General features: G+C 39.9%; 1 protein-coding gene across 4 annotated transcripts in view; it reads right to left on the bottom strand.

Annotated features, from left to right (window-relative positions):
• The window catches only part of thoc1 (THO complex 1), a 59,761-nt gene extending 53,408 nt beyond the window's left edge, over nt 1–6,353 (bottom strand). For 3 of the 4 annotated variants that reach the window (XM_072255666.1, XM_072255683.1, XM_072255693.1), the window contains exons 1-3: nt 6,280–6,353; nt 2,034–2,107; nt 1,609–1,669 (exon numbers count right to left, since the gene is read on the bottom strand). In XM_072255666.1, the coding sequence (XP_072111767.1) occupies nt 1,609–1,669; nt 2,034–2,107; nt 6,280–6,327 (183 nt within the window). In that variant the 5' untranslated portion in view covers nt 6,328–6,353. Of the gene's footprint in view, nt 1–1,608; nt 1,670–2,033; nt 2,108–2,343; nt 2,484–6,279 lie in introns of those variants that run through there. The other variant, XM_072255673.1, reaches the window with a different exon arrangement.
• Between the last annotated feature and the right edge of the window lie 5,821 nt (nt 6,354–12,174).

Raw genomic sequence — 12,174 nt, 5'->3', positions numbered from 1 at the left:
TGATTAATTGCACAACACATGTTGCCTCGGCTGGGGCTCGAACTCACGACCTTCAGGTCGCTAGTCCAATGCCTTAACCACTTGGCCACGTGCCCTAGTAATCAGGCCTAAATTTCTGTAAGCCGATTCAAATCTTGCCAAATACCCTGCAAGTCCTTAGTCCAGCAGAATTTTAAGAATTCAATTTAATAAATAAATGTAATTAATGACAAAAGGGGAGCCGTTACATAGGAAAAGGAATAAGTGCCACAAGATAAATTGATGAATTTTCTGTGAGAGACCTCCTATCAATATATTTTAATTAAAAAGACAGATATTTGCCCATGACAATATATTAGGAAAGAAATTCACAAAAAAAAATTCACTAAATTTGATATAATCTGGAATGTTTAACCCTGCATGGGTTGTATAACTTGATATAATCTGGAATGTTTAACCCTGCATGGTTTGTATAACTTGATATAATCTGGAATGTTTAACCCTCCATGGGTTTCCTTTAGGTGCTCCAGTTTGCTCCCACATGCCAAAGACGTACAGATGTGTTAATAGGTTATCGGTCACATGGGTGTAATTGGGCAGCACAGGCTGATTGGGCTGAAAGGGCCTGTTACTGTCTGTATCTCTAAATAAATAAATAATTCAAATAATTGAGACTGTGGGTAGTTGTCAAGCACCCAAGTGAGAGGCGATAAAGTAATTATAAATCTTGGACACAATATCAGATTTCCCGACAACTGAAAGTTCAATGAAGTGATAATAATAATGGAACTTATAATTGTTAGAAATGTTCATCGTAAGAAACTTATTAATGAAAACTTAAACATCATTTACAAACAGCTGTAAATATCTTTATGAGATATTGATCTAGTAATGGAATCCAACAAACTAAAATGAGACACATTGAACAGACTTCCTTTCATTATTTTGTAAACGTTAAACCTTAATACACATCCACATTTCCATTTGAACTACCTCAAATCACAACATTAAATAGCTGGATTAAAACTTAATTAAAACTACAATTGAATAATGATACCGGTTCCAGTATTCATAAAGAGATCAAGTTCCATTTTTCTTCCACCCCTTCCGGATTTTTTTAAATTATTGTGATGCGTACTTAGGCTTGTCCAGCCTCAACAGATATGGGACCATAAATAATTTTTTATTCAGTCACCATCCTTCTAGGTTTCATGCAGTTAAATACTGCTACACAGTAAGGAATACAACAGTAATGGTAAGGTTAGCAAGCTTCCTAACCCCTCTACGGATCTAGGTTCCATCCTACTCTCTGTGTGGAGTTTACATATTCTACCCAGGTCTAAGGGGGTTTCCACAGGGTGCTCCAGTGATATCCCATGAAATACTAAAGGGTACATTGGCTAGTGCACATATCCTTAGTGTAGGTAAGTGCCAAAATGGAGTCTGCACAGCCTCCTGTGCTACGATATGCAAGCAATGCAAATTGTTATCATTACACATGCACGCATACCACGTTCACTCAACATAAATAATGCATTTAAGATTGTTCAGCCTGATAACCTGGTATTTCCTAGCCAATGCATAATTGCTCAAGTTGCTAAAAAAATTGCAAACTCAACAGATACTTACAATTTTTTCTTCTAGTATACCTCTGAATGCCTGATCCAGTGTTGTTTTCTTTTCTGTTTCACTACAAATACAAACATAATTCTGAATAGGTCATTTCAAATAATCAAGGAAAAGCCACAGATACATCAGAATTTAAGTTGATGACTTAAATATAAAAACTGTTTTTTTATTACTCCTACATCATAGAGGGGGTGTTGATCTAGAAAATGACCTGTAACACCATTTTCCATAGAGGCATGTCATATGTGTATAGATTAAGAAACACTAGTTAAAAAAGGGCTAATTTACTTACTTCACATCCCCACATAGCTTCCATGAGAGCAAACTTTATTCTGTTTCTCATACTGAGTTGTGATTTGTGAATTATTTAAGAGCAAATTTTTGCTGCTCGCATGGTTATACTGCAAAGGGTCACATCTACTTACCCTCCACTCAATTGGCTGAAGATTACAATCAGTGGTTTTATATTTTTGCTCTTCAATGCTTCTTTTGCACAAATCTAATCAAACAAAAGTAAACTTCAGTTAACAATTCTCCCAATGTATTGCAAGCATAGTTTTCAATGTTGTCTAATAACTGCTTACATCTTCAAAAAAATTGTGTTTGTATTTACAAAAAACACAATCTTTCTGTTGTGCATTTCCACATACCTGAAATTTGCTCTGGTTTTCTGCATGTTTAGGACTGATTCATGAACTCCAATTAAAATGAAGCAAACATATGCGACAAACTTACCAGTTGTGCAAATGTGGGCAGTGGAGGGGTGATTGATAAGTACATGGCCTATGGTAGAAGGAGTCAATTTTAGAAAACCTAGCACATTTATTTTTCCTACATTTACACACTTAGTCCAACGGTCGTGGAGCATACAGATCCCTTCTTTGTAGAAGTCGGCGTCTTGGACCTCCAGAAGTGGTCCACAGCATGGGATGATTGATAAGTTCATGGCCTAAGGTAGAAGGAGATGAGTTATTAACTTCAAACTTTCTGTATTTTCACTCAAAGAGTTGAACCTCGCGTGCATGTAACGAGAGCTGTATAACTCATCTCCTTCTACCTTAGGCTACAATCTTATCAATCACCCCTGCTGTGGACCACCTGGAGGTCCAAGTCGCTCTCGTTACATGCACGTGCAGTACCTAATTTCCCTCGGGATCAATAAAATATGTCTATCTATCTATATCTACATAAGTGAACTTCCATTTCAGTGCCTTAAGTGGATAACAAATATAGGACAGCAAGTCAGTCACTAAAGATAGTAGAAAAACTGAACATCATCTGGTTTATTTTCTGCTTATCAACTATCTCCATGTATTCTCTGTGAACTTTCTTCCCTCTAGCAAGATTTCTGCATCTCTGATTAAGCCTAAAGTTCCATACAATAATTTTTCTACTGGCATTCTACAGTTTCAATCCAATTTGATATTTGTTTTCATATTTCTACTGATTACAAATGTACAATACCACTTTGAACAAGTTCGGTCACTCATCTCTTGGTGGATCCTGCTGTGTACATCTGGCTGCTGCATTCATATTTAATGTAAAATTTTATTTCCTCATTTGCAGGCTCCAGTCAAGTCGGATTGTCAACATCTCCTCCACGGTCTCCATCAGTCTGTACAGATGCACCACAAGGCTTAGCCTCCTGCTCTACTCACATTGCAATTATGCCTGTGTGCCAAAGCACAACTCTAATGCCATGTTCAAATTTGCTGACGACACCACTGTTGAAGGCTGAATCAAAGATAGTGGCAAATCAGCATATAAGAGGGAAATTGATAATCTGGCTAGTGGTGCCATAACAATAACCTCTTACTCAATGTCAGCAAGACCAAGGAGTTGATTATTGATTCAGGAGGAGGAAATCAGAGGTCCATGATCCAGTGCTTATCAGAGGATCAGAGGTGTTGAGAGTCAGCAACTTTAAAATTCTTCAGTATTATTATTTCAGAGAACTGTCCTGGACCCATCCTGCAAGTGTAGTTATGAAGAAAGTATGGCAGCACTCTACTTCTTTAGGAGTCTGCAAACATTTAGAATAACATCCAAAACTTTGACAAACTTCCAAAGACGTGTGATGGAGAGGATATTGACTGGCTGCATCACAGGCTGGTATGGAAACACCAATGTCTTTGAATGGAAATGCCTACAAAAGATAGTGAATACGGTCCAGTCCATCACAGCTAAAGCCCTGCGCACCTTTGAGCACATCTACACAAAGCCTTGTTGCAGGAATGCAGCATCCATCACCAGGGTCCCCCACCACCCAGGACATGCTCTCTTCTCACTGCTGCCATCAGGAAGAAGGTACAGGAGCTTCAGGACTCACACCATCAGCTTCAGGAATAGTTATTACCCCTCAACTATTAGGCTCTTGTACCAAAGGGGATAACTTCACTCAACTTCACTTTATTATTGAAATATTCTCACAACCTATGGACTCACTTTCAAGGAGTCTTGATCTCATGTCCTTAATATTTGTTGCTTATTTATAATTTTTTTCTTTTTGTATTTACACAGCTCATGTCTTTTGTACACAGGTTGAACGCCCAAGTTGGAGTGGTGTTTCATTGATTCTATTATGAATTTATTGAGTAGGCCCACAAGAAAATGAACCTCAGGGATATATATATATATATATATATATATATATATATATATATATATATATATATATGTGTGTGTGTGTGTGTGTGTGTGTGTGTGTGTGTGTGTGTGTGTGTGTGTGTGTGTGTGTGAGAGAGAGAGAGAGAGAGAGAGAGAGAGAGAGAGAGAGTGTGTGTGTGTGTGTGTGTGTGTGTGTGTGTGTGTGTGTGTGTGTGTGTGTGTGAGTGAGAGTGATGGCTGTGTGGAATGAGCTTCCAGCAGAAGTGCTTGAGGCAGGTTCAATGTTGTCATTTAAAGTTAAATTGGATAGCTATATGGACAGGAAAGGAATGGAGGGTTATGGGCTGAGTGCAGGCCAGTGGGACTAGGTAAGAGTAAGAGTTCGGCACAGACGAGAAGGGCCAAGATCGCCTGTTTCCATGCTGTAATTGTTATGTGGTTATATGGTGACAGACATGTACTTTGATAATAAATTTACTTTGAACTTTGAAAATCTGACACAAATGGATTGCAGTTACAGTCAATGTCAGGGGTCTAAGCTACAGAAAGCTACGTGGAAATTATAGCATTGAAACAGGATCTACACATTTGATGAAGAGCTCAGTGTTAATATTTAAACTCCATACATCCCTTTTCAATCCATCATACCAGCTTTCCAGCATTTACCTTCTCATAGATTAATTTAGTTTTCTTTTGAAGACTTCTACCTATTTTCTGCAAATAAGCATTCAGTGTTAAGAAGTTCCTCGCTTTAATGACTATTTTGGTTTGCTTTTATCCTCTGCTATGTTTTAACTATCATGTAGCTAAAGCATCTGGATACTCCCCACATTAACCCTGTCCATCCAACAATCCTTTACAAGACTATGTGTTTTGCCTTTTCTAAGTTGGTCAATCAGTACTCACTAAAGTATTCTCCCAATTCTAGTTTTGTCCATGTAAATCTTTGTTTTAATAAAAAAAATCTAGTTTTGCTTTGAGTGAACAGACCTGAACAGTGATTTGTGCTAGTTTTGAGTTCCATACCTGTAATAAAAAACATATTCCAAGGACAATAGTATTTTTTCTTCCTTAGATCTACCATTCTAATTTCAATGATGATCCGCTTACTTCTTTCCCCAGACACTTTCCAGCTGTTGTCTTTATTCAACTGATTGCTGCAACCCGAGTCTCTTCCTGAACCTTTCTAAATGCAGGCTTGCACTGTGCTCCAAGTAGAGGATGCTACATACCTCAGATTTCAAAAAGCTATCTGATGGGATTCTCTTCTTTCCTACTAATTATCTGCTAGATATTGGCTACTCACTAGAAAACCCTCTTAAATAAATAGCTAAGCAACATACACAAAATTCTGGAGGAACTCAGCAAATCAAGCAGTATCTATGGAAAGAAATAAACAGTTGGTGCTTCAAGCTGAGATTCTTTATTAAAACTGTTCATTATTGTGTTTATGTCCTTCCATAGATGCTGCCTGATTTGCTGAGCTCAAGATTTCTAACATTTGCAGAATCGCTTGTGTCTCCAAATAAATAAACAAGACTGCTTTAACACTCCAAACCATTGCAAGATTAACAGCGCTTCGGAAGATCTGAAGCCTCACTTAAAAATTAGTTAAACCCATTCTAACCATCGAGAAACGTTTTAAACTATATATATATAGAAACTATATATCCCCTCATCCATATAGTAGCTAATTATACTTTATTAACGAATAAGTGAGCTTTGCTCGTCATTTACCTGATATTCACTCGTCAACCTATCACCTAGCGCTCAACAAAGGGTCTCGCCTCGAACCCCACTGCCCCTTAAAACAAAGTACAACGACCCTATCTAATCAATAAACACGGATCTGACTGGGTCTCGATGCAATTTTGTTTCTAAAAAAAACTTCATCGTTCTCACAATGTAAGAGTTATTGAAATTACTGCCGCGTCAGCTGCCTGGGGTCGGGCTAACAACTTCCATCACGGGCCGAGAAATCCCCTTTATATCCAACGTTCCCCAACCCAATCCCTTCACCGTTCAGCAACAACAATAAACAACACAACATTGATGAATTCTTACACTAAACTTCTGTCGCGCCTCGTTAAACTGGAACAGGCTGGGAGACATTTTAGCCGGAAGCACCGCGCGATGCTGGCTGGGAAATCGGATATCGCTGCAAGAGCGCCCCCCTGCGCCGCTCGACTACGCAGAGCTGAGCGGCTGAAGTTTTGGCCTCAGCATCAAGCAAACTGTCCCCCAGCGTCTCGTGCAAATTCACCTTATATTATGATGCTCAACACGAAGCAATTTCCAGCCTACCCAAACGCGCAGAATGAGATAGACTTACGTACAGAACCCAATGTAACAAATAATAACCGAACATGGTGTAGGACTTCAGGCCTGAACGTTACAGTTGGAAACACGGGACAAATACCATCCTAAACCAGTGCGCAACGTTAAAAGGTTCTTACAGTATGTAAAAAACACAGGAGAGTAATTGATGAACATGCTTGATTTCCCTGGATTGGTGAATTTGTAACCACTCTGGAAAAGACTAACACCATTCAGTTTGTTACTGGCCATCTTCTAGCCAAAACATTCCTACCAGAATTGCATTCAACCAAGGCACACTACAAGAAATCATCGTCTTCCAAACTTCTAAGATTCTGAGAAGAGAAGCAAGACACGCAGATGCCGGAATCTGGAGCAAATAATAAACTACTTGAAGAACTGAGTGGGTTAAGTAGCATCGAACAAGAAGCCAATGTTGCTGCTGGATTTAAGAAGGGGAGTAGAGACAAACAAGGAGAACATTAGCCTGTGAGCCTTACATCACTGGTAGCATCAGACTCATAAAACACTACAGCATAGGACTGGCTCAATTATTTTCAAACCCAGCTACTAATCTACCTAGTCCCATCAACCTGGTCCATAGCCCTCCATACACTTCACATCCATGTACCTATCCAAATTTCATGTAATTGTTGAAATCAAACCCACATCCACCACTTCTACTTGCAGCTCATTCCACAATGTCATCTCCCTATAAGTGAAGAAGTTCCCTCTCCTTTCACCCTTAACTCAGGAACTCTTGTTCCTGTCTCACCCAAGCTCAGTGGGAAAAGCTTGTATTTACCCTATCTACACCTTTCACAATTTTCTAAACCATTTTACAAAATGTCCCTCATTCTCCTATGCTCGAGGGAATAAGGTCCTAATCTATTGAACTTTTAACCAATAACTCATGTCCTCAAGTCAATTTCCTTAACAATCTTCTCTGCACTCTTTCAATTTCACTGATAGCCTTCTTGTAGGTAAGTGACCAAATTAGGTATTCCAAATTAGGCCTCACCAACATCTGATACAACTTCAACAATGATCCCAACTCCTGTAGTCAATATTTTGATTTAAGAAGGCCAATGTGCCAAAGCTCTCTTTACAACCCTATCTACCAGTGACACCACTTTCAATAAATTATGGGCCCATATTCCTTTTTTCCTACCACACTCATCAGTGCCCTACCATTCACTGTGTAAGACCTACCCTGGTTGTTGCTACCAAAGTGCAATACCTCATACTTATCTGTATTGAGTTCCATCTGCCATTTTCAGCCTAGTTTTCCACTTGGTGCAGTTTCTGTTGCAATCTCTGATAGTCTTCCTCGCTGTCCATTACACCCCGCAATCTTGGTGTCATCTACAAATTTGCTCATCCAGTTTACTACATTATCATTTAGATCATTGATATAGATGACAAACGACAATGAACCCAGCACCAAGCCCTGCAGCACACCACAAGGCACAGGCCTCCAGCCAGAGAGGCAACCATCTACTACCAATATATGGTTCCTCCCATGAAGTCAATGTCTAATCCAGTTTACTACCACATCCTGAATGCCAAATGACTGAACCTTTTTGACAGGACTTCCATGTGGGACCTTGCAAAACGTCTTGCTAAAGTCCATGCAGACAACATCCACTGCATTGCTTTCATCAACCTCCCCGGTAGTTTAGAGTCATAGAAAAGTACTCCATAGAAACAGGCCCTTCAGTCCATCTCGTCTCTGCTGACCCATCGACTTGCACTAGGACCACAGCCCTCCATACCACTACCATCCATGAACCTATCCAAACTTTTCTTAAATGTTGAAATTGAGGTCACATGCACTACTGGTGTAAGCAGCTCATTCTGCACTCTCACAACCCTCAAGAAGAAGTTTCCCCTCAAGTTCCCCTTAAACTTTTCACCTTTTAGCCTTAATCCATGAACTCTGGTTGTTGTCCCACCCAACCTCAGTGGAAAAATTCTGCTTGGTTTACCCTATCTATACCCCTCATAATTTTGTATACCTCTATCAAATCTCTTCTCAATCTTCTATGTTCCAAGGAATGAAGTCCTAACCTATTAAATTTTTCCTTGTATACCAGGGCCTCCAGATTTGGCAACATACTTGTAAATTTTCTCTGTACTCTTTCAACTTTATTTACAAACCCCATTTCCAGAAAAGTTGGGGTTATTTTCCAAAATGCAATAAAAACAAAAATCTGTGATATGTTAATTCATGTGAACCTTTATTTAACTGACAAAAGTACAAAGAAAGGGTTTTCAATAGTTTTACTGACCAACTTAATTGTACTTTGTAAATATACACAAATTTAGAATTTGATGGCTGCAACACACTCAACAAAAGTTGGGACAGAGTTAAAATAAGATTGAAAAGTACACAGAATATACAAGTAACACCGGTTTGGGAGACGCCACATTAAGCAGGCTAATTGGTAGCAGGTGAGGTATCATGACTGGGTATAAAAGTAGCGTCCATCAAAGGTTCAGTCTTTGCAAGCAAGGATGGGTCGTGGCTCACCCCTTTGTGCCAAAATTCGTGAGAGAATTGTTAGTCAGTTCAAAAGGAACATTTCTCAATGCAAGATTGCAGAGAATTTAGGTCTTTCAACATCTACAGTACATAATATTGTGAAAATATTCAGAGAATTCAGAGACATCTGGTCAAGGGCAAGGTCGGAAACCACTGTTGAATGCGCGTGATCTTTGAGCCCTCAGGCGGCACTGCCTAAGAAACTGTCATGCTACTGTGACAATTATAGCCACCTGGGCTCGGGAGTACTTGGGAAAACCATTGTCACTCAACACAGTCCGTCGCTGCATCCAGAAATGCAACTTGAAACTGTATTACGCAAGGAGGAAGCCATACATCAACTCTAAGCAGAAACGCCGGCGAGTTCTCTGGGCCCGAGCTCATCTCTGATGGACCGAAAGACCGTGGAACCATATGCTGTGGTCAGATGAGTCCACATTTCAGCTAGTTTTCGGAAAAAATGGGTGTCGAGTTCTCCGTGCCAAAGATGGAAACGACCATCCAGATTGTTATCAGCGTAAGGTGCAAAAGCCAGCATCTGTGATGGTATGGGGGTGCATCAGTGCCCACGGCATGGGTGAGTTGCATGTATGTGAAGGTACCATTGACTCTGAGGCGTATATTAGGATTTTAGAGAGACATATATTGCCATCAAGGCAACGTCTCTTCCCGGGACGTTCATGCTTATTTCAGCAGGACAATGCCAGACCACATTCTGCACGGGCTACAACAGCGTGGCTTTGTAGACACAGAGTGTGTGTGCTTGACAGGTCTGCTGCCAGTCCAGATCTATCTCCTATTGAAAATGTATGGCACATCATGAAGAGGAGAATCAGACAATGGAGACCACGGACTGTTGAGCAGCTGAAGTCTTATATCAAGCAAGAATGGACAAAATTTCCAATTGCAAATCTACTACAATTAGTATCCTCAGTTCCAAAATGATTAAAAAGTGTTATTAAAAGGAAAGGTGATGTAACACAATAGTAAACATGACTTTGTCCCAACTTTTGTTGAGTGTGTTGCAGCCATCAAATTCTAAATTTGTGTATGTTTACAAAATACAATTAAGTTGGTCAGTAAAACTATTGAAAATCTTTTCTTTGTACTTTTGTTAGTTAAATAAAGGTTCAGGTGAATTAACCTATCACAGATTTTTGTTTTTATTGCATTTTGGAAAATATCCCAACTTTTCTGGAAATGGGGTTTGTACATTAGATGACCAAAACTGCACACAATACTCCAAATTGACCCTCACCAATGTCTAATACAACTTCAACATAACCATAAGACCACAAGACCATAAAATATAGGAGCAAAATTAAGGTTCATCAAGTCTGCTCTGCCATTTCATCATGGCTGATCCAATTTTCCCTCTCAGTCCCAATCTCCTGCATTCTCCCCATATCCCTTCATCTCCTGACTAATCAAGGATCTGTCAACCATTGCCTTAAATATCCCCAGTGATGGCTTCCACAGGCATCTATGCCAACAAATTCCACAGAATCACCACTCTCTGGCTAAAGAAATTCTTCATCAGCTCCTCTCTATTCTGAGGCTGTGTCCTCTGGTCTTAGATCACCCAGCCATAGGAAGCATCCTCTTCACATCCGCTCTGTTGAGGCCTTTCAACATTCAATAGGTTTCAATGAGGTCACACCTCATTCTTATGAATTCCAGTGAGTAGGAGCCAGAGCCATTAAATGCTCCTAATATGTTGAGCCTTTCAATCTCAGAATCATTTTCGTGAACCTCCTTTCAACCCTCTGCAATATCAGCACAACCTTTCTTATATAAAGGAGGACTTTCTTCAGCCAGGGATTGGTGAATCTGAGAAATTCATTGACACAGGTGGCTTTGGTGGCCAAGTCATTGGGTATATTTAAGGCAGTGGCTGCTAGATTCTTGATTAGTTGGGGCATGAAGTGATATGGGGTGAAGGCAGGAGATTGGGGCTGAGAGGGAAAACATCAGATGGAATGGTGAAGCAGACTCGATGGGCCAAATGGCCTAAATTTGCTCCTACATCTTATGGCCTTATGATCTTTATAAGGGGCCTTAGACTGCTGACAACACTGCTGAGGCCTCACCAGTGCTTTATAGAGCCTCAACATTACATCCTTGGTTTTATATTCTAGTCCTCTTGAAATGAATTCTAACATTGTATTTGCCTTCCTCTCCACTGACTCAACCTGCAAATTAACCTCTTAACAACCCTGCATGACTTCCAAGTCCCTTTACAACTCAGATTTTTGTATTTTCTGTACATTTGGAAAATAGTCTTTGCTTTTATTTCTTCTGTCAAAGTGCATGACCATACACTTCCTGACACTGTAGTTATTTGCCACTTCTTTGCCCATTGTTTTAATCTGTCTAAGTCCTTCTGTAGCCTTTCTACTTCCTCAAAACTAACTGCCCCTTCACCCATCTTTGTATTGTGTGCAAACATTGCAACAAAAAGAACAATTCTGTCATCTAAGTAATTGACATATAACGTAAAAAGAAGCGGTCCCAAAACAGATCCCTATGAAACACCACCAGTCACAGACAGCCAACCAGAAAAGGCTCCCTTAATTCCTACTCTTTGCTTCCTGCTTTATCCATGCTCGTATCTTTCCTATAATACCATGGGCTCTGAACTTGTTTAGCAGCTCATGTGTGGCACCTTGTCAAAGGTATTCTAAAAATCCAAGTACACAACATCACTGATTTTCCATTGTCTATCCTGCTTGTTATTCAAAAAATTCTAACAGATTTGTCAGACGAGGTTTTCCCTTCTGGAAACCATGCTGACGATGGCCTATTTTATCATGTGCCTCCAAGTACTCCGAAACAACATCTTTAACGATCGACTCCAACATCTTCCCAGTCATTGAGATCAGATTAACAGGCCTATGTTTTACTTTCTTCTCCCTCTCTCACTTCTTGAAGAATGGAGTGATATTTGCAATTTTCCATTCCTCCAGAACCATGCCAGAATCAACTGACTAATGCCGTCACAAACTCTTCAGCCACCTCTTTCAGAAACCTAGGGTGCATCCCATCTGCTCTAGTTGACTTGTTTACCTTCAAACCTTTCAGTTTCCCAAGAACCTTCT

Source organism: Mobula birostris, chromosome 1 (assembly GCF_030028105.1).
Source record: "Mobula birostris isolate sMobBir1 chromosome 1, sMobBir1.hap1, whole genome shotgun sequence".
NCBI classification, from domain to species: Eukaryota; Metazoa; Chordata; class Chondrichthyes; order Myliobatiformes; family Myliobatidae; genus Mobula; species Mobula birostris.
This window is presented reverse-complemented; position numbering and strand designations above follow the sequence as displayed.